Source organism: Molossus molossus, unplaced genomic scaffold (genome assembly GCF_014108415.1).
Source record: "Molossus molossus isolate mMolMol1 unplaced genomic scaffold, mMolMol1.p scaffold_m16_p_10, whole genome shotgun sequence".
Classification (NCBI taxonomy): Eukaryota; Metazoa; Chordata; class Mammalia; order Chiroptera; family Molossidae; genus Molossus; species Molossus molossus.
In genome coordinates, this window is record NW_023425345.1 from 62,477,441 (window position 1) to 62,503,900 (window position 26,460).

A 26,460-nucleotide genomic window follows, 5' to 3' on the forward strand; every position below is an offset into this window, starting at 1 on the left:
CCCTTTACCCCCATCCATCCAGCCCTCCAAACCACCCCCACAGTTCTTCACTACACTATTGGCCATACCACCCTGAACATGCCCAATCTTGTCTGTCTAAACTGTTTTTAAATCTACCCGTTAAGTTTGAATAATTGGTCTCTTTTACCCTTTTAAACATTCTCTTTGATTCTCTTTAGCCATATTTCCATTCTCTTCCTTCATTACTATAAGCCTAGTAACAGTTTTTATTTTAATTATCATTTAAATAAATGATAATTATCTGAAATCTTCAGGAGTGCAATTCTGTTGCACATTGAATTTGTTGCATTTTGCTTATGGTGCTTTACTTCCTTAAATGTTTGTGATTTTTTTCCTGTATAATTTGGGATTTTATTCTGTGGCAATTCTTTGATGCCTTGTTTCAAAGTGGGTTTCAAAAAGAACTTTCTTTTTATGTCAGGTGCACAGGACTACTACCAGCCCAGACCTGTTTTTTTGTTTGTTTGTTTGTTTTTGGTACATGCCCTTAGTGGGAACCGAACCCGGGACTCTCTGGTCCGCAGGCCGACACTCCAACTGCTGAGCCAAACCGGCCAGGGCCCCAGACCTGTTTTTATTTATTTATTTATTTATTTATTTATTTATTTATTTATTTATTTAGAACATATCCTCCAGATTTTATTGTCACATAAAATAAAATATGAAGCTTAGAGCTGGATCACTTGGCCCTTTCTCTTCTTATCGCCTCCTAGTTCAAAATGCTCGCATCTCTTACGAGCCAGCATTCTCTGAGATCTGCAGTTGGGCTCAACACATTCAAGCCTCAGCACAATCTTTGTAGTTTTAGCCTTTTTGCGGAAATCGGCTTAGTCTGCCCCCCACAGGCCCTCTGCTTCCTGTCGTAACGCCGCTGTCCCTGCGCATAAAGAGGATCCTTGCCCTTTTTCACCGCGTTACTTTACGCGGGTGATGCTTGTCACGCTTCTTGCAGAAAGTCCGGCGGGTTTTAGGAACGTTCACCATGCTTGCCAGAGCGCTATCCGCGCACAAAAAGAAGGCGCAGACCTGTTTCAATCTAAATGGTCACCTAGAGGTTTTTTGATCATCCAGGTCTTATGAATTTGAGTTGCAAGTTTACTGAAGCTGTCTTGAGGTTATGAATTCTTAGAGGAAATTTTTTTTCCTTTCCATTCAGTGTTAAGGTGGTTGGGGTAATGTGGGGAGTAAAAGGGAATATTTGTTTCACTTACACTTAGAATGTGACATTTCAGGATTCCAGTGCTGTGCGGGGTTACTGACGAGGTTCCTCAGTCTGGGAAAGTCCTACACTTTACCCCCTCTTTTGTAGATCCTGCAAAGTTATAAAATCAAAGCTTAAATGTATGTTTAAAAGATGCCTTCAGGATGAAAGTCTACTTGAGTTATCCAGTTACCTCTCTATCACTTACTTTTAGGTCTCTGAGAATTTCTTGCATTCTTGACAACTCATTTGTGCATTTACATTTTTATGTTTTATCCAACACACACACACACACACACACACACACACACACACATATAATTGTGTTGATTGGGGGGATTTTCCTGGCGTGTAGCCCATCATTCTGCCAGAAATGGAAGTCCAAGACATTGTTTTAGACTTAAGGTCATTTTCATTATTCCCACCACTTATAGAGCTGGGTCATATGGTAAGAGTATGTTAACTGTGAGAGAAACTACCAAGCTATTTTCTAATGTGGTTGTAAAATTTTACATCTCCACCAACAATGTACGATATTTACAGTTCCTCCATATCCTCCGCAGCATTTGGTATTGTCAGGTTGTTTTTTGTTTTTGTTGTTGTTGTTTTAATTTTAGCTATTCTAATAAGTGTGTAGTGGTATCTCGTGTTTTCAATGTGTCTTGCCCTGATGATTAATAGTTTTGAGCATCTTTTCATATGTTTATTTACCATCCATTCATCTTCTTTGGGGAGGAAGGTATTTTGTTCATGTTTGTTTCTTACCATTGAGTTTTGAGAATTCTTTATTCCAAATATACATCCTTGGTCAGAAACGTGTGTTGAAATGTTCTCTCCTAGTCTGTGGTTGGTCTTTGCACTAATTTATTAGTGTATTTTGCAAAACATATGTTTTTAATTTTGATGTCCAATTTATTTCATGGTCATGCTTTTGGTGTGATTATCTAAGAAATTTCTGCTTAAGATAAGGTCACAAAGATTTTCTCCTAAAAGTTTTTATAGTTTTAAGATTTTAATTTAGGTGTGGAATTTCTTTTGAGTTAAATTTTATATGTGTGTGGGATATGGGTCAAGGTTTAATTCCTTTCATATGGACATCTAATCATTCTAGACTTATTTCTTAGTGATGATCTTGCCTCTACTAAACTGCTCTTAAATTTCTGTAAAATAGCAATTGACTATTATGTGTTGGTCTATTTCTGGACTATCAATTCTGTTTTATTGATCGATATGTCTGTTCTTTTGCCAGTATCACACTATCTTCATTACTGTTGCTTACTAGTATGTCTTGAAATTAAATGATGTTAGTCCTCCAGTCTTGTTCCTCTTTTTCAAAATTGTTTTGGCATATTACTTCCTTTGCTTTACATATGACATTTAGAATTAAAATGGAATATTAATAATATTTTTAGGTTTTACTGAGAAATAATTGGCATACATCACTATAAGTTTAAGGCATATAGTGTGATGGATTGATTTACATACACTATGAAGTGATTACCACAATAGGTTCAGCTAACATCCATCTTCCCATATAGATAAAATAAAAAGGAAAAAAGACAAAATATGTTCTCCTTGTGATGAGAACTCACAAGATTTACTCGCAACAAATGTCCTATATATTATGTAACAGTGTTAGCTATAGTCATCATGTTGTACATTACTTCCCTAGTACTTATTTATCTTATAACTGGAAATTTGTACCTTTTGACCATCTTTGTCCAAAATAATATTTTTTAATGAATATGTCTGTATCTGAATCCAAAGGTCAATGAATTCTGAGAAGAGTTGCCCCAAGGTCAATAATCCCTTTGATTATCATAATTCAGGGAAGAGGCACAGAGATGATATGTATTGATCAAGGGCCAACTTCAAGATTTGTGTAAAAAGATTTGTCGATGGACAGATTACAAATCACAGTAGTTACTAATTAGGTAAAGGGCTCAGGCTCACGGGTTAGACAGATCAGGCTCTGAACCTCAGGTTCACTGTTTGTTATCACCCTGACGTAGGCCAAGTTATTTCTATTTTATCATCTTTGGTTTCCTCCCCAGGAAAAGGAATAATAAAATAAAGTTCATAGAGTTTTGAATGAGTATCAAATAACATAATCTCTATAAAGCATAGAACCCATAACTGGCACACAGCTAGCACTCAGTAGTAGATTATTATTATTATTATTATTATTATCATTATATGATAATATGATTTCCATTATTATAACATTTTCATGTATAATAATAGTAGTCCTCTTGAGAATGTGCCAGCAAAGAATTAACCAGTTTTCTAGACCACAGCCTAGTCATCAGGTTGAAGGGATTTCCCAATACTTGTCATAACACTCACCAGCTCAGGTGGGTAATGTGGCTTTGAGTTCTCATGGGGTAAGGACAGAAAAAATTACATTAAGTAAGCAATCTTAAAAAATAGCAGCTTTCATTATTGAAAAATTTAAATCAAAACTGTTTAATAGGCATGCATTATCTCATCCTTGGATCCAAAATAATTTTGATTTTCCATATAAATAGCTTTTTCATACTAGTAAAGTCTCTGTGGGGGAATAGCTCTCCATATGCTACAGGAAATGCAGCTAAGAGTCTATAGCAAAATATATATATATATTAGCATCTTCAAAACTGCCTCCATTTTTTACTTATTTTTATTACACTGCCTTAGTGTGACTAAATGTTACCTGTTTTCTTCCTCTGCCTGTCCACTGTGTTTTAGTGCCTGCCCAAGTGACGGGTTTGCATGTGGCCAACCAAGGGACAACCAGCAGCCTGTTTACTAACTGGACACAGGCAATGGGAGACGTCGAGTTCTACCAAGTCTTACTCATCCATGAAAATGTGGTCATCAAAAATGAGAGTGTCTCCAGTAAGACCAACACATACAGCTTCCACGCCCTCAAATCAGGCAGTCTCTACTCCGTGGTGGTAACAACAGTAAGCGGAGGGATCTCCTCCCGACAAGTGCTGGTGGAAGGAAGGACAGGTAAGCTGAGCACATGGAGCCCAGTGTTCCACTCTTAAAACATTCTATGAACAGGCTCATCTCTGATCTTCCTAAAAGCCAGGTTTCAGTACCATCCAGAAGGTACATGTTGCTCTCCCAGGAATGGTAATTGGTGGGGTGGGAAGGGGGTGAACGAGGGTAGGAAATAATGAATTCTGAATTTTCTTAAATCTCCAGTAAGTGTGACAGAACCCTTAGAAAAACCTTTGTGATGACATGAGAGTCGTTTGATGCCAAATCTCATCCATTATACATGATGAATTGATATTGATAATTCTATGAAAATATTTAGCTGAAGTTGATCAACTAATGATGGAAACAGTAGTGTGGCTTAGATATACTACAGGATTTTAGTCTGGTGGTCACTATGGGCAGTACTATTTCTGATACATGGTACAACTATTACTCAATACTACAGAAATTAATTTGCAAACTACTTCTAGCCAGGGAGCTCCTTAAAGGCATCCACGGCTTTTCCGTTTTGTTGTACTTGGCAAATTGCCGGCTCTCAGTGGATGTCTGTGGCACTAAACCCCAATTAGAATAAGCCAATGATGAGAACTTCCGGTCAAGATGGCGGCGTAGGTAAACGCGGTATTGCCTCCTCCCACAACCACATCAAAATTACAACTAAACTACAGAACAACCATCATTCAAAACCACCTAAAATAGAACTGAATGGAAGTCCTACAACTACGAAATAAAATAAGAAGCCACATTGAGACTGATAGGAGGGGTGGAGATGAGAACAGGCTGATCCCACACCCACGTGTGGCAGATAAAAATTAGGAGCGATGACTGGCCAGTTTGGCTTAGAGGTTATAGCAACGACCTGCAGACCAAAGAGTCTCAGGTTCAATTCTGGTCAAGAGCACGTACCTTGGTTGTGATTAGATCCCCAGCCCTGGGAGGCAACCAATCAGTTTGTCACCCTCACATCATTGTTTCTCTCTCTCTCTCTCCTCCCCCCCCACCTGAAAATCAATGGAAAAATATCCTCGGATGAGGATTTAAAAAAAATCAGGAGTAATATCTGGTCTGTGAAGGTCCTCCCTAAGGAGTGAGGGGTCCCTGTCCCACACCAGGACCCCCAGCTCAAGGTTCCAGTGCCAGGAAGAGAAGTCCCCATAACTTCTGGCTGTAAAAACCAGGGGAGAATTGATCCTGAGGGAGGCTGAGACTGCTGGAGCCCCAAGCACTTCCTCTTAAAGGGCCTGTGCATGGACTTACTTGGACTGGCATCTTGAAAGGCACCAGAGACATAGAGGGAAGAACTGAATGTTTGGCATCTGGTGAGAGCTAGAAAGGCAGCTTCCTCCCAGATGGACAGACATGCTGGTGGAAACTGTTGTTCCTTTGCTGAGCCCTTCTCCCTTGGGGCAGGCAGACAGCTGTCATATCTGGGACTCCAGCAACCAGGCTCACAGTTTTGCTTCACCCTGGTGATTCCCTGAGGCCCTGCCCCACCCAACTTTCTGGCCCACCCAAGCTGTTTCCAGTGGCTTTACCATAGAATTGGCCTCTCTTGGCTCCTGTTTTAGATTTTCCTAAATTCTCTCAAACAAGCAGCATCTGGTCTCAGTGAGCCCCGTATTCTTCACTAAGTGGCCCCAGGCCTGGCACTAGAAGCAGCCAGCCTTGGTTCACAGCTTGGCTTTGCCTGGGCACCTCCAAGGCCAGCACAAGAAGCAGCCATCTGCAGATCACTTTGTAGCTTATGCCAGGTGGCCCCAGGTAGAACACATGCAATGGCTGACCTTGCCCCAGAGCCAGCACACCCAGTAGACAGCTTCAGACCACATTGATGCACCACCACCCAACCATCTCCACAAGTGACACACCCAAGAAGTGGACTCAGTGAGTACCAGAGCCCTACTGAAGTAAGTCTTGCTCTGTGTGGTGGGCCCCTGCCCAGCTGATCCTCCAAGGTGGTCAGAGGCCAGGGGTCAGTGGACACAGCCAGTCCATGCAGCTGATCAGCCTGAGTAAATCCCTCCCATTGACATGCCAATAGCAATCAAGATTCAATTACAACAGAAGGGTGTACAGTCCACATGGGGGTGCACCTTGAGGGCCCAGCTGGGGTAATCAGGGAGGTTGTGCCATTGGATCCTACAGGACACCTACAATAATAGGCCACCTTACAAAGCCTAAGAGACATAGCAACTCTATCTACATAGAAACAAACACAGGGAGTCAACCAAAATGAGGAGACGAAACATGTCCCAAATGAAAGAACAGAACAAAACTCTAGGAAAAGAACTAAACGAAACAGAGATAAGCAACCTAACAGATGCAGAGTTCAAAACACTGGTTATAAGGATGCTCAGTGAACTCAGTGAGGATCTCAAGAACATAAAGAAGGACCAGTCAGAAATGAAGGATGCACTAACTGAAATAAAGAATAATTTAAAGGGAATCAACAGTAGAGTAGGTAAAGCCAAGAAGCAAACCATCAATTTGAAACATAAGGAAGCAAAAAACACCCAATCAGAACAGCAAAAAGAAAAAAGAACCCCCTAAAATGAGGATAGTGTGTAAGGAGCCTGTGAGACAACTTCAAAAGTACCAACATTTGCATCATGGAGGTGCCAGAAGGAGAAGAGAAAGAGCAGGAAATTGAAAACCTATTTGAAAAAATAATGACAGAAAACTTTCCTAACTTGGTGAAGGAAATAGACATATAAGTCCAGGAAGCACAAAGAGTCCCAAACAAGATGAACTCAAAGAGGCCAACACCAAAACACATTATAATCAAAATGCAGAAGATTGAAGACAAAGAAAGAATCTTAAAAGCAGCAACATAAAAGTAGTTACTTACCTACAAGAGAGCACCCATAAGACTGTCATCTGATTTCTCAGAAGAAACTTTTCAGACCAGAAAGGAGTAGCAAAAAATATTCAAAGTGATGAAAAGCAAGGACCTACAACCAAGATTACTCTGTCCTGCAAAGCTATTATTTAGACTCAATGGACATAGAAAGAGTTTCCCAGACAAGAAAAAGCTAAAGGAATTCACCACCACCATATCAGTATTATATGAAATGTTGAAGGGTCTTCTTGAAGAAAAAGATCAAAATTATGAACAGCAAAATGGCAATAAATACCTATCTATCAATAATTGAATCTACAAACAAAATGAACAAGCAGAACAGAAACAGATTCAGAGATACAGAGAACTTTTTGATGGTTACCAGTGGAAGGGGGGTTGGAGGGATGGGTGAAAAAGGTGAAGGAATTAAGAAATACAACTGGGTTGTTAGACTGATGAACTTCAAAGGGAAGGGAGCAGGGCTGGGAAGGGAAGAGATAAACCAAAGAACGCATATGCATATATGCATAATCAATGGACACAGACAATAGTGTGGGGAAGGCAGGCAGGGGGCAGGAGCGGGGAGGAGGGGGTCAATAGGGGGAGAGGGGGACATCTGTAATACATTCAACAATAAAGATAAGTTTTAAAAAATAATAAGCCATTGATTATGGTTGACATCAGAAAGGCCATGCTCGCCACAATAGCTGTCTGCCCACAGGCGGTCTAATCACCAGACCTGTTGCTTCCAGGATAGGCATTTAGGTTTGTTTTTTGCCACTAGAGGGCAGGAAATGCTTTACAAAGAGAAAAAACACCTCTAGTTGTGTTAGTTACCAGACTCCCCAGGAATAAATAACTTCATCACAAGAACAAAGCTGAGCTTTTTTTTAAAAAAAAGCTGTTGCATTGTTTACCGTTTCCCTCCCCTCACACATCTTTCTTGATGAGTTTGATCCAAAACCATTCATTTGGATTGTTAGAATGTTTGCTCCCTTTCCTACATTTGGACACATTTACATCAAAACGCCTCCACTTAAAATACCGTAGGAACAGCTACACCACAAACACGCGGCAGGGGCACCCTTGTATTTCTGAGGCGTCCGAAAGGCCTCCTGCATTTCCGTTCGGGTCAGCCTTCTGGTGAGAGCCCTGGGCCCCAAGCATCTCCTTGACTTCTTTCTTAGCTAATCAGACTGAATCTCACACTGTCTTGTGACCACGATAAATGACTTAAACTTTTGATTGCGCTTTTCTTTTAAAAACATTTTCCCCCTTGGGAAGAGAGAAACCGCAGAACTAATATGCATGTATGTGTAACCAATGGACATAGACAGCAATGCAGGGGATGGGGCGGGGGCGGGGGGATCAGGAGGAGAGTGTCAGTGGGGGAAAAAAGAGAAATATCTGTAACAAAAATAAATTAATAAAAAAAAAAGCAAAAAAATAAATAAAGACATTCTCCCCCTTAAATCCCAGTACCTTCCAGTGTGAGTGGAGTAACAGTAAACAGTTCTGGTCGGAATGACTACCTCAGCGTATCCTGGCTGCCAGCCCCCGGAGATGTGGATAACTATGTAGTGACACTGTCTCATAGCGGCAAAGTGGTTCAGTCCCTTGTGATCCCCAAGTCCGTCAGCGAGTGCTCCTTCAACTCCCTCACCCCAGGCCGCCTCTATGATGTGACCATAACCACGAGGAGCGGCATGTATGAAAATCATTACTTCAGCCAAGATCGGACAGGTAAGTCTGCAAGGGGTACAGGCTCTATGAGAAGCACCTACTGTGTGGCTCAGACATCTTAGGTCTGCAAGATTTCTGTCGCACTAGGAGTAAGGCCACGGAGGTCACGACATTGCTATGGAGTCTTCATCTTTTGACCCAAGAAACCCCTTCTGTGAACAGAAGTTACCTTCAGAGTAAGATGAGTACCCCTTTCATGGCTAGAATTCATATTATATTCAAACATAGTAACAAGTACTTCTGTTTAGGGAGTGCTTTTTGGTTGTTAGACCCTGGCTTTATATATGTTAACTACTTTAACCCTTAAAAACTCCTTATTGAGGTAGTTATTATTATTCCCATTTTATTTTATTTTTTATTTTATTTTTATTTTTTTCTTTATTGATTTTTTTTGTTTGTTTTTTATCCTCACCCGAGGACATTTTCCCATTTTTTTGTTCAGGTAGAGTGGGAGGGAGAGAGAGGAACAGAGAGAGAGAGAGAAAAAAACATCGACGTGAAAGGAACACATCGAGTGGCTGCCACCCGCAAGACCGACCAGGGCCGGGGACAAACTGCAACCGAGGTACGCGCCCTTAGCGGGAACCGAACCCGGGTCTCTCAGGACCGCAGGTCGACGCTCTGACCGCTGAGCCAAACCGGCCAGGGCTATTATTCCCATTTTAGAGATCAGGAAACCAAGGTTCAAAGTTAAGTCACTTGCCCACTGTTTAACTTGTTGAATAGCCAGTGCATTTTAAATCCTAGGTTTAAACCCAGTTCTGAGTGACTGCAGAGCCTACTAAGTTTTTCATCCTGAAATCCTTCCTGAAATGTCTGTTGGTAAAGATCACTGTTCATTCTTTTACACACAAGGTGAAAACCTGAACCTTTATAGTTCCGGGACCAGGAGCAAAATCTTGGCCAAGGCAGTGAATGCCAGGTCTCTGCGGTACTGGAAAGAACTAAATTTAGACAGCTAGCATTTCCCCAGTATACTTTGGCTTCCTGGGTTTTACATCTGAGATATCTGCTTAAGGATGACATTAATATTTTGTCAAATCTTTCCTGCTGAGCTATGGGTTGATATTTACATTTTAAAATGTCAGTTTTTTCCATGAGGATCTGGGACAGTTGACAACATCTTATTATGTTGCACAGGATATAGACCTAGTAGGCACTCACTAAATGTTTAATGAATCAGAAATCACTTAGATTAGGGGTTTTCACCTGGTGCTCCATGAGTAGACTTTAGGAATGCAGTAATGCCGGAAATTGTCCCTGAAGTTGTTGGGGATAAGGAAGGTATGCTCATTTGAGGGAGGAAGGCTGCATTGTTTTTATCAGATTCTCATAGTTTCTGTGACCTCAAAAAAGTTCAAGAACCACTGATTTACATTGTTCCACTGTGCTAGCATTGGAAGTGTTCGTAGAATAATCTAAGCCCATCTCATTTGGAGATCAAGTCCCAGAGAGAAACTGGCTTCTCCACAGTCACATGGCTGACCAGTAGGCAAGTTCAACCTGTCTCCAGCGCTATTTTCATTTCATCTTACTATCCCTGAAAGCACGAATCAGGAGTGTGGAAGATGTTTCCTACCCTCAAATGATTTGAAGCCTAATTATACCGATAATCACAATAATGATTTAAATCTGGACAGCAGATTTCCATTTACAACGCAGCATTATATCAGTGTCTTACGTTGATCACCTTGGAGGTTAAAAATCGCCAAAAGTTAAAGGATGTGTCAACCAACTGCTAACTCCGTGCTTCCCCTTGGTGTCAACTAATGAATGCTTCTTATGTGTATGACCTTCCCATTGCAAGTCCTTTTGCTAAGATTGTTTCTAAACACAGGACAAGTGATTCTTTTTTCAGAGCAACTTCTTGACTCCTCACCAGCGTGAACTTGCATTTGGCACACTTGCATGTGCCAAATGCAAACCCTTACCCCAACCAATCCCTTTAACTGGAGAGTCACATCTGAAGTTACTGTCTTGTAGATTTGGGCTGATTGTCTCAATGCTCTTTTCCTTTCCTAATGTTCTTGTTCTGCATTTTGGGCAAAATTATCAATATTTGTAATTCTGTATCACATCGTCTTACCATGCAGCAAGGCAAGTCTCACAAATTACCTCCAGTCCCACCTGGAGAGCCCCTTCCTGACTTCGCATGGTATTCAGCCTGGTGTGTCTTCCTATAGCAGTTGCTTTGCCTTGAGTAAATTGCTTGGATCATTGACCTTTCTTAGCCCATGCATATCGTGTCACTTCAGAATTTCTTCTCCTTACCTCTGTGGTGACTGAATTCTAGCAACACTGCCATTGGTTCCAGGTAAACATCTTGTAAAAGGCATACCTGTCCTTGCACTGCATCTGTGGTGAGGTTTATTTCAATACGGAAACTAACCAGTACACATGAGCCAGCAAAGGCTAGTCGTGCAACTTGTAGGTGTGAGAAACATCGTGAAAAATGTAGCTTAGAGGCCAGAATATTGACATTTCTAGGTTATTTTATGCTTTGGGGGTGAGTGGAAGAGAAGACCTGGACATAGGCTGGCCGTGTGGCCAGAGCAGACATCTCCGATTTACCAAACACAGACAGAGGCCACACAGACCGAGAAGACATGCTGGTGTTGGGGTACAAGTTTAGTACCCTCCATCTAAGTTCATATCTCTTTCCAATGCCCCTTCTAATATATTTATAATCTCCAGTTATAATGGAGCTATGGCCTATTGTTGAATTAAAATAAAGCCCCAAATGACAAATTAGAATATTCTTAATATGATGCTGGAAATACAGAATTGCCTTATTTTAAAGTGTTAACTAGTATTTATTAATGGATCAATTGGAAAAAAAAACACACATATGCACAGAATTGTTTGTCTGTTTATATATTTGGGGGGATGCCTCAGGTGCACAAAATTAGATTAATCTCAATTCTTGGTTCAGGAAACCATGCATCAGTTGCTACTTTTATTTCTTTTTAGGCATTTAATTTAATTTAGACAATAATTTATAATAATTTAATATGTACCTCAGAAACCGCTACCCAAAATAAAAGCTAGGAACTTGATAATAATCTATGTCACATTATTGTGGTCCCACCTCACTGATCCATTCTAAGGTAACCATCAACTTGACTCCAATTTTCTCTCACATTCTTGCTTTCCACCGTGCATATCTTATTATTTGTTGTCCTAAAAGTATGGGTTTTTAAGTTTTTAGTTGTTTAACATTATAAAAAAGGCATCTTTTGTGAAGTATATAATTTTTGGGGACTTAGATTTTTTTCTCTTAATAGTATATTGATAAGAGTCATTCATATTTTGTGTTTCAATGTTAAGAGCAAGAAATCCATAATTTTCTGTTTAGAGTTAAGAAATTAATTGACTGCTATATACTAGTTCATTCATCTAATCTCCTGTGGAAGGACATTTTCTCTCACTCTTGGTTTTATCACATTTTTAAATTTTGCCAATCAAATGTATGTAAAATATATTTTGCCATTGCCCTGACTTGCATTTCCTTTATCACCAGTGATATTGAACATTTCTTCATGTATTAATTAACCATAAGTGTTTCCTCTTCCACTTTTTTTTTTATCCTCGCCCGAGAACATTTTTCCATTTTTTGTTCAGATAGAGCGGGAGGGAGAGAGAGGAAGAGAGAGAGAGAGAGAGACATCGACTTGAAGGGACACATTGAGTGGCTGCCACCCGCACGACCAACCAGGGCCGGGGACAAACTGCAACCGAATTACGTGCCCTTAGCGGGAACCGAACCCGGGTCTCTCTGTACCGCAGGCCGACGCTCCAACTGCTGAGCCAAACCGGCTTTGTTTATACTCTTCTTGGTGATGTTTTATCATGTCTTGAGTCACCAAGGTATGTTGGAATTACTAATATCATCACCATCATTCATGTTAATTATTAGTTATCATGGTTAATCTTTTATTTTGTACATGACATTTTGTATAGGCTAACAACAGGATTAGAATTAATTCATCAGATTCTGTTAAAAAAATCCATTTAATCATTCCAACTAGTTTAATAATCTTTCTCCTTCAGAAATCTGTGATCTAAAGGTCTAAGATTTTTCTTTAAATTGTACACAATGAAAATCTACTCACTTTCTCTTACTGTCCCAGGTTGTCATCTGTGATCAATTGCTCACTGCGAGCCAGTAAATCTTTAGCTGTTCTCTGTTCTCTTTTTCAGTGCCTGACAAGGTCCAGGGAGTCAGTATTAGCAACTCAGCCAGGAGTGACTATTTAAAGGTATCCTGGGTGCATGCTACTGGAGACTTTGATCACTATGAAGTCATCATTAAAAACAAAAACAACTTCGTTCAAACAAAAAGCATTCCCAAGTCTGAAAATGAGTGTACATTTGTTAAGCTAGTCCCTGGACGGTTGTACAGTGTCACTGTTATTACAAAAAGTGGACAGTATGAAGCCAGCGAACAAGGGAATGGGAGAACAAGTAAGTGGAAAGATTGTAAAATGTGGTGGTCAGTTGAGATTTGAAGGTCATTGAGTAAATAATTTATCTGAGCCTTGAATTTTCTCTACTTAGTTATCAGTAAATTACATTCCCAGTGAGTCTCACTGGGAGCTAACATCATTGAGCCAGCCATGGCCTATAATTACAGAATATTTATTGGAAGATAAAAGCGAGCATAGTTGGCAAAAAAATAAGGCCAAATGTCCCATTTTTCTTCCCTGTCTTCCTGCATTGTGACATTTTAAGTTCTGGACTTTTTGTTTTATCTTATGATTGAGATCATAATTCATTTTACAATTAGATTCTACCAACATTTAGGATATAAGATTTATGTCAGGAAAAAAAAAAAACACTACAATTTGAACAGTTGTTTTCAGTTTTTCTTGTTTAATTATGCATGAAGTGGGGAAGGGAGATGTTTGCCAGTTCCTTGAACATAATTCAGAAATGATTGTGTAGGTAAACTCTGATCATTCCCTTTCCTGAAGTGTCCTCTAATACTCCTCCCCAGTCCCAGAGCCAGTCAAGAATCTAACGTTGCGGGATAGGAGCACTGAAGACCTTCACGTGACCTGGTCCCGAGCTGACGGGGATGTCGACCAGTATGAGATTCAACTGCTCTTCAATGACATGAAAATATTTCCTCCTTTTCACCTTGTAAATACTGCAACTGAGTTTCGGTTCACCTCCCTAACGCCAGGGCGCCAGTATAAAATCCTTGTGTTGACCATCAGTGGAGATGTACAGCAGTCAGCCTTCATTGAGGGCTTCACGGGTAATTGGAAATATGGATCTTGAACCTGACTAGTATAGTGGTGTACAGTTGGCCCTTGAACAACACTGGTTTGAACTGCCTGGGTCCACTTAGATGCAGATTTTTTTCAATAAATATATTGGGAAAATTTTTAGTGATTTTCTTACTACCATGAAGCAGGCATATCTGTTATACGAGGCTACCATAAAACTATCATATTTCTGCCTCTTTGTTATTAATGCATAAATCATTGCACCTTATTTTCTTCATTTTTGATGTATATTGTTAGTAGTATGTATAATATCTACAGTGCTTTATGTCTTATAAGACAATATTGAGATAGGTGCTGACAGGCAATTCATCTTGTAAACGGATGACACAAACTTACAGTATCAATAAATACAGTACAGTTCCATAAATATATTTTCTTTTCCTTATGATTTTCTTAATAACATTTTTCTTTAGCTTACTTTATTGTAATAATATAGTATATAATACATATAACATACAAAATATGAGTCAATCAACTGTTTATGTATTGGTGAAACTTCCAGTCAATAATAGGCTACTAGCAGTTAAGGTTTTGGGGAGTCACAAGTTACAATAGCACTCTTTCAGCTGAACGGGGGAGGGGAAGGGGGAGTGTCAGTGCCCCTCCCCTGTCTTGTTCAAGGGTCACCTGTATTTAGCAGGTTGGGTGGCCAGGTGTCACAGTTGAGGAGTTGGAGGTGTAAAAAGGAGGAGAGAAGGTTATCCTGACAACGATGTCGTTTAAAAGAAAAGTATAATCTACAGGAAGGAAAAAAAAAAAGCTTTACTGAGAAATACTATTGAGTTGATGTGAAGATCTGGTGCTTGTGAGGCATACAGATTAAGTATAAATCTCTCTGTTGGTCGGGTATCACTTCTTTGGAATTCTATTAGGAGTGTTGCTGTAGTAGTTAATGGTTATTAACAGTTTACCATGAGCCAGACCCACAGCAGAGCGCTTTACATGGACACTTTGTTCAATTCTCATAACTCTAGGGGCTAGTTTCTATTATTATCACTACCATTTTTCTGATGAGGAAACCAATTTACAGAGGTTAAATAATTTACCTGTAGCCCCAGTTGGTAAATGAGAAAACCAAGATTTGGGCCAAGGCACCCTAACCAGCCTCCGCCTATTGCTCACTGGCCTTGATGTCCTTCTGAACTTTCCCCGGTAGCTTCAGTTCAGGCAGAGGAGTCGGAGAGAGACAGTAAACCGACATCAAGCGTTTCTGTGTGTATGCGCTCAGTAGGTGGCAGAACATAAGAAGCACAAAACCTTTGGTTGAAATTTCCACAGTTCATTCTCTAAGTGATAACTTTTACAATTTATTTTCTCTTTTAGTTCCTAGTGCTGTCAAAAACATTCGCGTCTCTCCCAAAGGGGCAACAGATAGCCTGACGGTGAACTGGAGCCCTGGGGGGGGAGACGTGGACTCCTACACAGTGTCAGCATTCAGGCAGAGCCAGCAGGTGGACTCCCAGACCGTCCCCAAGCATGTCTCTGAGCACACGTTCCACAGACTGGAGGCTGGGGAGCAGTACCAGGTCGTGATCGCCTCGGTCAGCGGGTCCCTGAAGAACCAGATAGACACGTTCGGACGGACAGGTAAACGTCCGCCGGAGGAGGCTGAATTGTCCTCCATAATGAAACAATGAATGTGCTTAGCTATTCACAAATCAAAAATATCCAAATTCAGAACCACCTAAATTTGTACAATTCAGTGTGGTTTCAAGAGCTTTTCTCGTATGTTTTTCCTTTGCATTTTTCTTTCCTAATAGAGATTTTCAAAACAAATGAAAGGTCACTAGGAACCAAATCATTTGAGTAAATATTTAAATTTGTTAAAGGATTTAAAACCACATAACCATATGTCAACCACTGTGTTAGAAAATGGGAATTTCTGTAGCAAGATAATGCCCCTGACCTCAAAAAACTGATAATCTAATGAAGGAGACAGAGAAGTAAAAAGACAATTGTGATACAACATAGTGAGTGCTAAAATAAAAATGTTTATGGGGTACTATAGGAGCAAACAGAAATAGTCAGGGAAGGCTTCAGGCGTCATTGTGATGAAGTGTGTGTTGACTTAGTTCTGGAAGAAAAAGCGAAGTCCCCGGGGTGACAGCTTGGCACATGGAGGACCCACACATTATTTAGTATGCCAGAATGAAGAATGTGAGCCATGTGGCCAAGTAATTAGACAGATTACATCATGAAGGGCCTTGTATGCCTTGTTAAAGTGCTTAGAATTATGGAAAGCCATCGAAGAGTTATCTTCATGGATGTACTATGAGAAAATGCCAGACACAACATGGAGTTTGAAACTGAGAGGTAAGGAATCAAGAGGACTGGTCAAGAGAATTGCAGTAATGTGTGAGAGAGAGGATATTGTCACAGGGTAGTGGTAATAGAGAAGGAGAGAGGTGGAGAGATCCAAGAGAAATAAGATTTAGGAGAAAATATAAGACTCATGTTTAATTATATGTAGAAGGGAAAGAGTGACAACCCAAGTTTCTGACTTGGACCAAAAGATAGAAATAAAGGACAATAAGGAAGCTATGGGAGGGAGATGAGGAGTCCAATTTGGGCATCTTGAGAGCTGGACATCTGTGGAACATCCAGAGAGAAATGTCATTTGCAAAAAATAGAAGACAGGTCTGAACTAAAAGTTCAAACTTGGGAGTTACCACCACATGAGTAATAATTCAAACCACAGGAGTGGATGAAGTCTCCTAAGGCGATTATGTAGATTGAGAAAAAATAGGAACCTAGGACAGAAAATATTATTAACATGTAATACTATTTTTCTTTTCACATGAAGAGTCATAGTACAAACACTATGTTATATTACTGCTTAGGTCAAGGCTTGAAGCTTTGACTTGAGTTAATCTTAGGAATGAAAGTTCAAATAAGCAACTATATGTTCCAAACTATATTCATTGAACGTAAATTTGCTCAGCATTCTTCTCTTCTCAAGAAAAATACATATACATTCCTCTGCATATCTACCAGGCACTTCCACAAACTTTTCTACTTGTTTGATTTCAAGATCCTGACTAAATTTAGAGAGAGAGAAAAAAAAAGGAGAATCAAAGCAATTCTACAGATAATTTGGGACAAGGAATAATTTCTGCTAAGGGCACCCGGGAAGTATCAATGCAATAATGAGGCATCATGTATCTGCAGTTGCTTTAGGAGACTTTCCCTGAAATGGTTACTTTACCCTAAAGGATGGAACCTGCTTCTTTTCTTTCTTTGCAGTCCCAGCGTCTGTCCAGGGAATAATTGCAGACAATGTATACAGCAGTCACTCCTTAATAGTAAGGTGGCAAAAAGCCATTGGCGTGGCAGAAAGATATGATATCCTACTTCTAAGTGAAAATGGGATCCTTCTGAGTAACACATCAAAGCCAGCCGCCACTAAGCAGCACAAATTTGAAGACCTCACCCCAGGCAAGAAGTACAAGATACAGGTCCTCACGGTCAGCGGAGGCCTCTTTAGCAAGGAAGCCCAAACTGAAGGCCGAACAGGTAATCCACACCGCTTGTGGTTTTGTGTGAGATCTCTCCTTGTCTGCTATCCCTTAGAACAGTAGCCTCAGAGGGACGAAGAAACAGGGAGACTACATATATTTCTTGACACAGTAGGAACATCCTCCCCGTTTGACCACCTCCACATCTGTTGGCCTATGGACACAGCCAGCCCGCCATACCCCAATTTAGATTTTTCGTCAAAGCTGGCTCTATCCGTTCCCTATGGCTGCTGTCATAAATTATCACAAACTTAGCAGCTTAAAACAACATCAGTGTATTACCTTACAGTTCTGGAGGTCAGAATCTGAACAAGGGTCTTACGGGGCTGAAGTCTAGGTGTTGGCAGGGCTGTATTTCTTCTAGAGGAGGAGAGTCTGTTCCTGTCCGCATCTCTCTGGAGGCCACTCATGTTCCCTGGCTCATGGCTCCCTTCCAGCAGTGGTGATAGCCAACCTCTGTGTCTGTCACTGTTTCTCCTTCTACACTCTTCTGCCTCCCTCTTCCATCTTTGGCTCTGGTGATAACATCCATCACCGCTCAGGCAATCCAGGATAAGCTCTCCAGCCCAAATCCTTAACTTAATCACATCCACAAAGTCCCTTTTGCCACATAAGGTAATAAATTCATGAGTTCTGGGGAACTGGACAGGGACGTCTTTGGGGGCCATTATTCAGACAGCTCTGGTGTAATTGATTACTTCTTTATTAAGTATCTAGGTCTGAAAGGGGGTGATGGTGATAGGGCCATGAAGATGAATTAGGCATTTTTCTTGTCCTAGAAGAGCTGACTGACTACGAGGGGAGACAGACACATGGAAAAATAATGACAATACATTGTAATAAGGGTTTTATATAAGAGAGGAATGGCCGACATGAAGGGGAGCGTGGGGGTTGGGTGGAATTGGGAAGTCTTCATAAAAGTGACATTTTGGTCCTGTCATGAAGGTGAAACAGTTTTCCACAAGGAGAGAGGATAGACAGACACCCAGACACTCTGTGCAGACAGATTATCCTGTACCAAGACAGAGAGGTATGAGAAGGAGAAATATTTTGCGGGTGGCGAAGTGTGTGTTCAGTGATGGAGAGTAAGGCTGTAAAGGCAAGATGGGGCCAGATTCGACAGCACCTGGTGTGCCTGTCTCAGGACTTCATTCTGCATCGTGTAAGCAGTGAGGAAGCAATTAAAGTTTTTTAGCCAGAGGGTGAATGTTTCATAATATAAATGTGTACCTTAAAAAAGATAAACCAGCATTGGCTGGTGTGGCTCAATAGTTAGACATTCAGCCCAGGCACCAAAGGGTCTCGGGTTCGCTTCCTGGTCAAGGGCATGTTTCCGGGTTGCAGGTCAATCCCAGCCCCAATAGGGATACATGTAGGAGGTACCTGATCCATGTGTCTCTCTCACATGGATGTTTCTCTCTCTCTCCCTCCTTCCCACCCTACCTTTCACTCTCTCTAAAAATCAGTGGAAAGCCTGGCTGGTGTGGCTCAGTGGATTGAGCATCGTCCCATGGACTGAGAGGTCACGGTTCAATTCCTGGTCTGGGCACGTTCCCGGGTTTCGGGCTTGATCCCCAGTATGGGGCATGCCGGAGGCAGCTAATGGATGTTTCTCTCTCACATCGATGTTTCTATCTCTCCCTTTCTCTCTCTCTAAAAAAAAAAAAAAAAATCAATAAAAACATATTAAAAAATAAAATAAAATAAAAAATTCAATGGAAAAAAATATCCTCAGGTAAGGATTAACAAACTAAACCAGATGGTAATGGCAGGATGGATTGAATGGAGAAGAGATCAGAGTGGGGAGACCTGTTCACTCATTCATTTATTATTGAGCATGGACTATAGGCTAGTCACTGTTCTAAATGCTGGATACATAGAAGTGAATAAACAAACCCTCAGGCCCTGGCTGGTTTGGCTCAGCGGTTAGAGACTCAGCCCGTGGACCAAAGAGTCTTGGGTTTGATTCCAGTCAAGGGCACATACCTCAGTTGCAGTTTGGTCTTCCGTGTGGGAGGCAACCAATCAATGTGTCTCTCTCACATTGATGCCCCCCCCCTCCCCCCGTGTCTAAAAATAAAATAAATGGACAAATATCCTCAGGTGAAGATTTTTAAAAAATAGTTTAAAAAACCCTGTCACGGCCATGAAGTTATATTCTAGTAAGCAAGAAAGACAACAAATAACTAAAAAATATAGTAGGCTAGATGGTAATAAATACCAAAGAGAAAATAAAAGCAGGAAAGGGGGATAGCAAGTATTGGAGGCTTACATTTAAAAAAAATTTTTTTTTTTTTTATTTTAGAGAGAGAGAAAGGGAGAGGGAGAGAGAGATAGAAACATTGATGAGAGAGAACATTGATTGGCCGCCTCCTGCATGCCCCTCACTGAGGGTTTGGCCCACAACCTGGGCATGTGCTCTGACTGGGAATCAAATCGACGACCTCTTGGTATATGGGTCAATGCTCAACCACTGAGCCACACCAGCCGGGTGGAGGCTTAAAATTTTGGATAGTACAGTCCTCAAAGATTTTGTTAAGAAGTTGACATTTGAGTAAAAATCTGAAAGAAGTGAGAAAGAGGATCATGCAGTTGTTTGTGGAAGAATATGCATGCAATATCCATGTCAGGAACATGCATACCCATGTCAGGAACAGCAATGCCAAGGTCCTGACATGGGAAGGGGGCTGGCCATTGGAGGGAGAAGAGGTCAGTGTACAGGAGGAGAGTGAGTAAGAACAGTGAGGGGATGTAATCAGAAAGGTGATTGGGGTCAAGAGACACTCACAGTTGTAGGAATCCTACGGGTCAAAAGCTAAACTAACACAGTGGCCCTGATGAAGAACAGTAGATATAATCAAGAACTATTTCTACATCAGGTAAGATGACACTTGGTGGCTGAGTGCAGTGTAGATGGAGGAGCAGAGATTCAGAGTTCCTGCTCGGCATGTCTGGTAGTATGTATGTCATTAATTTAGATGAGAGAAGCAGGAAGAGGGAGTCACAAGGACAAATATACAGGATTCAGTTCTGGACCGAGTTAGAGGCGTCTGAATGACTTTCATAGAGAGGTTGTTATTGGTAATTGAAAATATACGCCCAAGCTCAGAAAAGTGAGTTAAGGATATGGACAAAAAGTCTAATTAAGTCTATATCTTAGTCTGTTCAGGCTGCTATAACAAAAATACTATAATCTGGGTGGCTTAAACAACAAATATTTATTTCTCACAGTTCTGGAGGCTGGAAGTCTGAGATAAGGCACCAGTAGATTTGGTATCTGGTGAGGGCCTGCCTTCTGGTTCATAGATGGTGCCTTCTCATGTGTCCTCACATGGTGGAAGGAGGAGGGAGCTCTCTGGGGCCTCTTTTTAGGGCACTAATCCTGTTCATGTAGGCTTTACCCTCGTGACCTAGTCACCCCCCAATGGCTCTGCCTCCTAACACCATCATCTTGGGGGTTAAGTTTCAACATATGAATTTGGAGGGGACAAACATTCAGACCATAGTAATTCATAAAGAGAGTGAAATTGATTGTTTAGCTAGTGTTATAAGATATGAAGGGGACGAAAGATGGAACCATAGAAAACATGGACTTTTAAGGGCCTGGCATCAGGAGAGGGAGGAAACAAGAGAGCCTGAGAAAGTGTTTGCAGTGTAGGGGAAGAACTCGGGAGAGACCAAGACCCATGTCCTGTCCTGTTTCCACCTGCATCTTGAGACCTCTGTGGGATCAGGAAGATTCTGTGCCAACAGGTTCGAAGCAGGTGATTCTGTTGGCATTTGATTACTTTGCCAATAGGTAACAAACATTAAAGGCTAATGGGGCTGCAAAATCCCAATGTAAACTTTTTATTTAAAATGGTTCTAGCCCTGGCCAGTTTGGTTCAGCAGTGAGAGCATCCGCCTGTGGTCCAGAGAGACCCGGGTTCGATTCCCGCTAAGGGCATGTACCTCGGTTGCAGTTTGTCCCCAGCCCTGGTTGGGTTGCGCGGGTAGCAGCCACTCGATGTGTCCCTTTCACGTTGATGTTTCTCTCTCTCTCTCTCTTCCTCTCTCTCCCCTCCTGCTCTGTCTGAACAAAAAATGGGAAAATGTCCTCGGGTGAGGATAAAAAATATATAAATAAATAAAATAAAAATGGTTCTAGCTTTCCTCTTGCTCCTCCTTCTCATATTCCTGACTCTGATTTCCCCCGTCTGTTTGATTTTCTCTTTCTTTCCCACCCACTCTCTCCTCCCCACAGTCCTTCCCTCTGATGGTCATTTCTTAGGTCTCAGATGACATTCAGAGATAGTTTTTTGATCTCTGATATAGCTCTTAAAATTGGAAAACATTTAGTTTGTTGACCAAGGTCAGATTGACACAGGTCAGATTGACATTTACTATATACCTCCCAGAATATCTTTTTTTTTATCCTCATTTAAGGATATTTTTTCATTGATTTTTAGATAGAGTAGAAGGGAGGGGAGGGGAGGGAGAGAGAGAGAGAGAGAAACATTGATGTGAGAGAGACACATCAATTGGGTGTCTCCCACACACTCCCTGACCAAAGCCGGGGATAGAACCAACAACCCTTTGACCCAGCTGCTATTGAATGAGTCCATCCAGGCGCCATCTTGAACTGTGTCAGGGACATGCCAAAACTCAATCTCACTCTCTTGCTCCTTGACTTTTCCAGTCCCAGCAGCTGTCACCAACCTGAGGATCACAGAGAACTCCACCAGACACCTGTCCTTCAGCTGGACCACCTCCGAGGGAGAGTTCAGCTGGTATAGCATCTTTCTGTACAACCCAGATCGGACTCTTCAGGAGAGAGCTCAAGTTGACCCACAAGTCCAGAGCTTTTCTTTCCAGAACTTACTGCAAGGCCGAATGTACAAAATGGTGATTGTGACTCTCAGTGGGGAGCTGTCTAATGAGTCTTTCATATTCAGTAGAACAGGTAAGACCGGGACCCAAACAGTAGTGAATAGCAGGGAAATTAGCACAGTAGTCATTGGCTTTGCCTTGATTTGTCCTTAGTTTCCTAGTCTATTCAGGGTATTGCTTTATATGAAATTTGTGACCTTCAGGCTTTCTGACCCTAAATCGGACCTTTGATGGAACGTTTTGCACTGGCTTCTACTTTGTTGCCTCCATTTGTTTACCTCATAGGGTTTGATGAAAAAATGAGTCTGGCTCCTCTATATGCAAGAGGGTTGTAACCCATCGTGTCTCAGTTCAAACTGGGCCCTTATTCTTTGTGCAAGAAGTAGATGGAGTGGAGGGCAGGTCCAGAGAAGGACAACTGCAAATGGGACCAACAGGCAGAGACTGCTGCAAATCAAAACCACAGCACCGGATGAAATGCACACCAAGAGTTACGGGACGATGAGAGGGAGAAACGTCTCTCTGCAAAGGAGAAACTGGGTCTATTCTTGTTTCATAATTTGAACCCATTACCTCATTTTTCTATTCCAGGTTTTTTTTTTTCACTTGACATTAGTTTTTGAGTGATGTGCCCCAGGCACTGGGCTCACAGCTGGACTATGACAGTGAGCGAGACAGATGACGCCCCTGACCTCATAGAGCTCTGCATTAGTGGGGGAGATGGGCGGGGAACAGCAGATTTTGAAGGGAGGTGATTTTGGAACACCTTAACTTCTATGAAGGAAATAAACAGCACGTTGTGACAGAGAGCGACTTGGCAGGACAAGCAACTACTTTAGACAGAGAAGACATTTCAGCTGCGACTTGAGGGGAGCATGAGAAGAGCACATTCCAGGCTCCCAACAGAAGTCCTGTTGATCTTTTGAAAGGAGCAGCAGATAAGCCTAAACCATGACCAGACTTGCCCACGTGTTCCCATTGCCAGGGCGGCCTGCGCTCTGCATGGTCATATTTAAAGTTCCTCCAACAAGGGACACAGCCTTTACTCGTCAAAGAATGATGATACACAAATACCCACGGGACAGGTGCCATCGTAACCAATTTATACCGAGGAAGAAGTGATTGTTAATGAAGATTTTGGTAAGAAAGAGCACGAAAGGACTGAGAACCTAACAGCTGGAGAGGAAGTGAAGAGACCCAGAGAGAGGTTGTCGTGTGGCCGCCACAGTGAGATGGGGCTGACCCCAAGGGACTGGAACCTTTTATGACCACTTTTAGGGCCTTGTATGAGCTAAGGTATAAGCTATTTGACCAGTTTTAATTAATCAATTCTGAAGGTCTCATTTTATATGCCCATTAGGGTAAATGTGGCAAGCATATAAAAGATATGGGTTTTCACCTGTTGGGTTTTGTTTTATTTTAATTTGTACCAAATTTATTATAAACCTAAGTGACCTCAAAGACAGGCAAGACCCAACACTGCAATAGGAACTACTCACCTATATGCCCATAGCTCGTATTTTCACCTATGGGCCAAAATGCCTTGTTTTCAGTAAGGGTTTTCCTTCTGTTTCAGTCCCAGCCTCTGTGAGTAACCTCAGGGGATCCAATCGGAACATGACAGACAGTCTCTGGTTCAGCTGGAGTCCAGCCCCTGGGGACTTCGACTTCTATGAGCTGATTCTCTATAATCCCAATGGCACAAAGAAGGAAAACTGGAAGGAAAAGGACCTGACTGAGTGGCGTTTTCACGGCCTTGTGCCTGGAAGGAAGTACACCCTGTGTGTGGTAACTCACAGTGGAGAGCTCAGCAACCAGGTCACCGGGGAGAGCAGAACAGGTGAGAAGCCCAGCTGTCAATGGCCAAGTATTGGTGGGAAGTAGCTTCCAAAGACACGTTTTAATTATGGTTTTAATAAGAAGAAATATAGTCAGTAATGATGTGCCATGTGCTAACCCCTGAACTGGGGAAGGCACAATGGTACAGTGAATAAAGGAAACAGACTTTGGTTAAAATGATTGAGGTCCTTAGCTTAGCTCTGCCACGTAAGTGAAACTGCGCAGGTCATTGAGCATCTCTAAGCCTCAGTTTTCTTATCTGTATAATGGGGATAATCACATATATCATCACCATTTTGTGGCTGTGAGGGGTGCTTCCCAAATTTTTTTCATTTCTTGAGCACACATAGGTAACATATAACATTAATAAATGTTTGCGCCATGCTGGGGCCAATGGACAAGGCCATCTGACATTGAACATGGTCTGTGGACTCTAGCCCTCACAGTAGGATGTAATCAATACTTGTAAGCCATTCAGGCACCCTCGTGCCCCACAGCACCCTGGTAAGGAAGCTCTGGTTATGAAAAGTAAACAAAATGTACATAAAACACTCGAGGACAGCGCCTTCCACGTAGTAAACACTATAAATGCAAGCTCCTCATTACTTTATGTTCTCTCTTCCTACAGAGTACATTGGAAGTATATCTGATGTCACTCAGCTATCTTATTTGTACATGTTATGGCACAGAAGTGACTATATGATCTTTCACTTTCTCTTTCATACAGCCCCAAGTCCTCCCAGTCTTATGTCATTTGCTGATGTTGCAAACACATCCTTGGCCATCATCTGGAAGGGTCCACCAGACTGGACAGACTACGATGACTTTGAGGTGCATTGGTTACCCAGAGATGCAATCACCATCTTCAACCCCTACAGCAACAGAAAATCAGAGGGACGCATCGTGTATGGTCTTCGTCCAGGGAGATCCTATCAGTTCAGTGTCAAGACTGTCAGTGGTGATTCCTGGAAAACCTACAGCAGACCAATTTCTGGATCCGTGAGGACAAGTAGGACATGTTTTGCTACCCTTGGTTCTCAGATGGAGTGAGGGGGAAGTATGAGTTACAACATCTCATTCCAATGGGGCTTGGCTTAAATCCACATTTTTACTTGGGATTGGTTAGATTGAATTCAGGCAGAAGTCTATACGGATTTGTTCATTTATTCAGTACTAACAACAAAACACAATAAAGAAATAAACTCTGGCCCTGGCTCAGCGGTTAGAGCATTGGCCTGCGGTCCAGAGAGAGCCGGGTTCAGTTCCCGCTAAGGGCACGTACCTCGGTTGCAGTTTGTCCCCGGCCATGGTTGGTCGTGCGGGTGGCAGCCACGTGATGTGTCCCTTTCACGTCAATGTTTCTCTCTCTCTCTCTTTCTCTCTCTCCCTCCCTCTCTATCTGAATAAAAAATGGAAAAATGTCCTCAGGTGAGGATAAAAAAAGAAATAAACTCTGCCTTCAGGGAGCTTACAATCAAGTGGGAGGTACTGCCATTAAAAACTGTGATGCCCTGGCCAGTTTGGCTCAGCGGTTAGAGCGTCAGCCTGCGGTCCAGAGAGACCCGGGTTCGGTTCCCGCTAAGGGCACGTACTTCGGTTGCAGTTTGTCCCCGGCCCTGGTTGGTCGAGCGAGTGGCAGCCACTCGATGTGTCCCTTCACGTCGATGTTTCTCTCTCTCTCTCCCTTCCTCTCTCTCCCTCCCACTCTATCTGTACAAAAAGTGGAAAAATATCCTCGGGTGAGGATAAAAAAACAAAAACAAAAACAAAAAAAACAAAACTGTGACATTCTGGGTGTGATGAAGGAAGCATGTGGCACTGTAGAAACACACGGTAGCGGCATCTGACCCGACGCAAGGGAGATTCCTGGAAGAAACATCCAAATCAAAACCGAAGAAAAGAGTAAGATTTACCAGGTGGAGATGGGTTAAAAAGAAGAGGATATTCCAGGTAGAGAGACCGAAATATTTCAAGACCAGGAAGGAGAGAGGAACAGAAAGGAGTTCAGTTGCCCAGAGCATAAAAGGTGCAGATTGGGAGAATCAGGTCAAAAAATGCCTGTGAGCCATGGTAATGACTGTGAGCTTTATCCTCAGTCAGTTGGAGCCAATGAAGAATTTTGGGCCAAGACAGCATGATCAGATTTGTACTTCA

At 41.8% G+C, this 26,460-nt stretch overlaps 1 protein-coding gene and 1 pseudogene across 2 annotated transcripts in view; one reads left to right on the top strand and one right to left on the bottom strand.

The window, feature by feature from the left end:
* The window catches only part of PTPRB (protein tyrosine phosphatase receptor type B), a 107,252-nt gene that overhangs the window by 47,273 nt on the left and 33,519 nt on the right, over positions 1-26,460 (top strand). For both annotated transcript variants that reach the window (XM_036251019.1, XM_036251018.1), the window contains 9 exons: positions 3,950-4,216; positions 8,529-8,792; positions 12,993-13,256; positions 13,789-14,052; positions 15,407-15,670; positions 17,327-17,596; positions 22,277-22,540; positions 24,044-24,307; positions 25,034-25,315. In XM_036251019.1, coding sequence (XP_036106912.1) covers positions 3,950-4,216; positions 8,529-8,792; positions 12,993-13,256; positions 13,789-14,052; positions 15,407-15,670; positions 17,327-17,596; positions 22,277-22,540; positions 24,044-24,307; positions 25,034-25,315 — 2,403 coding nt within the window. The remainder of the gene's footprint in view (positions 1-3,949; positions 4,217-8,528; positions 8,793-12,992; positions 13,257-13,788; positions 14,053-15,406; positions 15,671-17,326; positions 17,597-22,276; positions 22,541-24,043; positions 24,308-25,033; positions 25,316-26,460) is intronic.
* Positions 690-1,005, bottom strand: LOC118623230 (annotated as a pseudogene).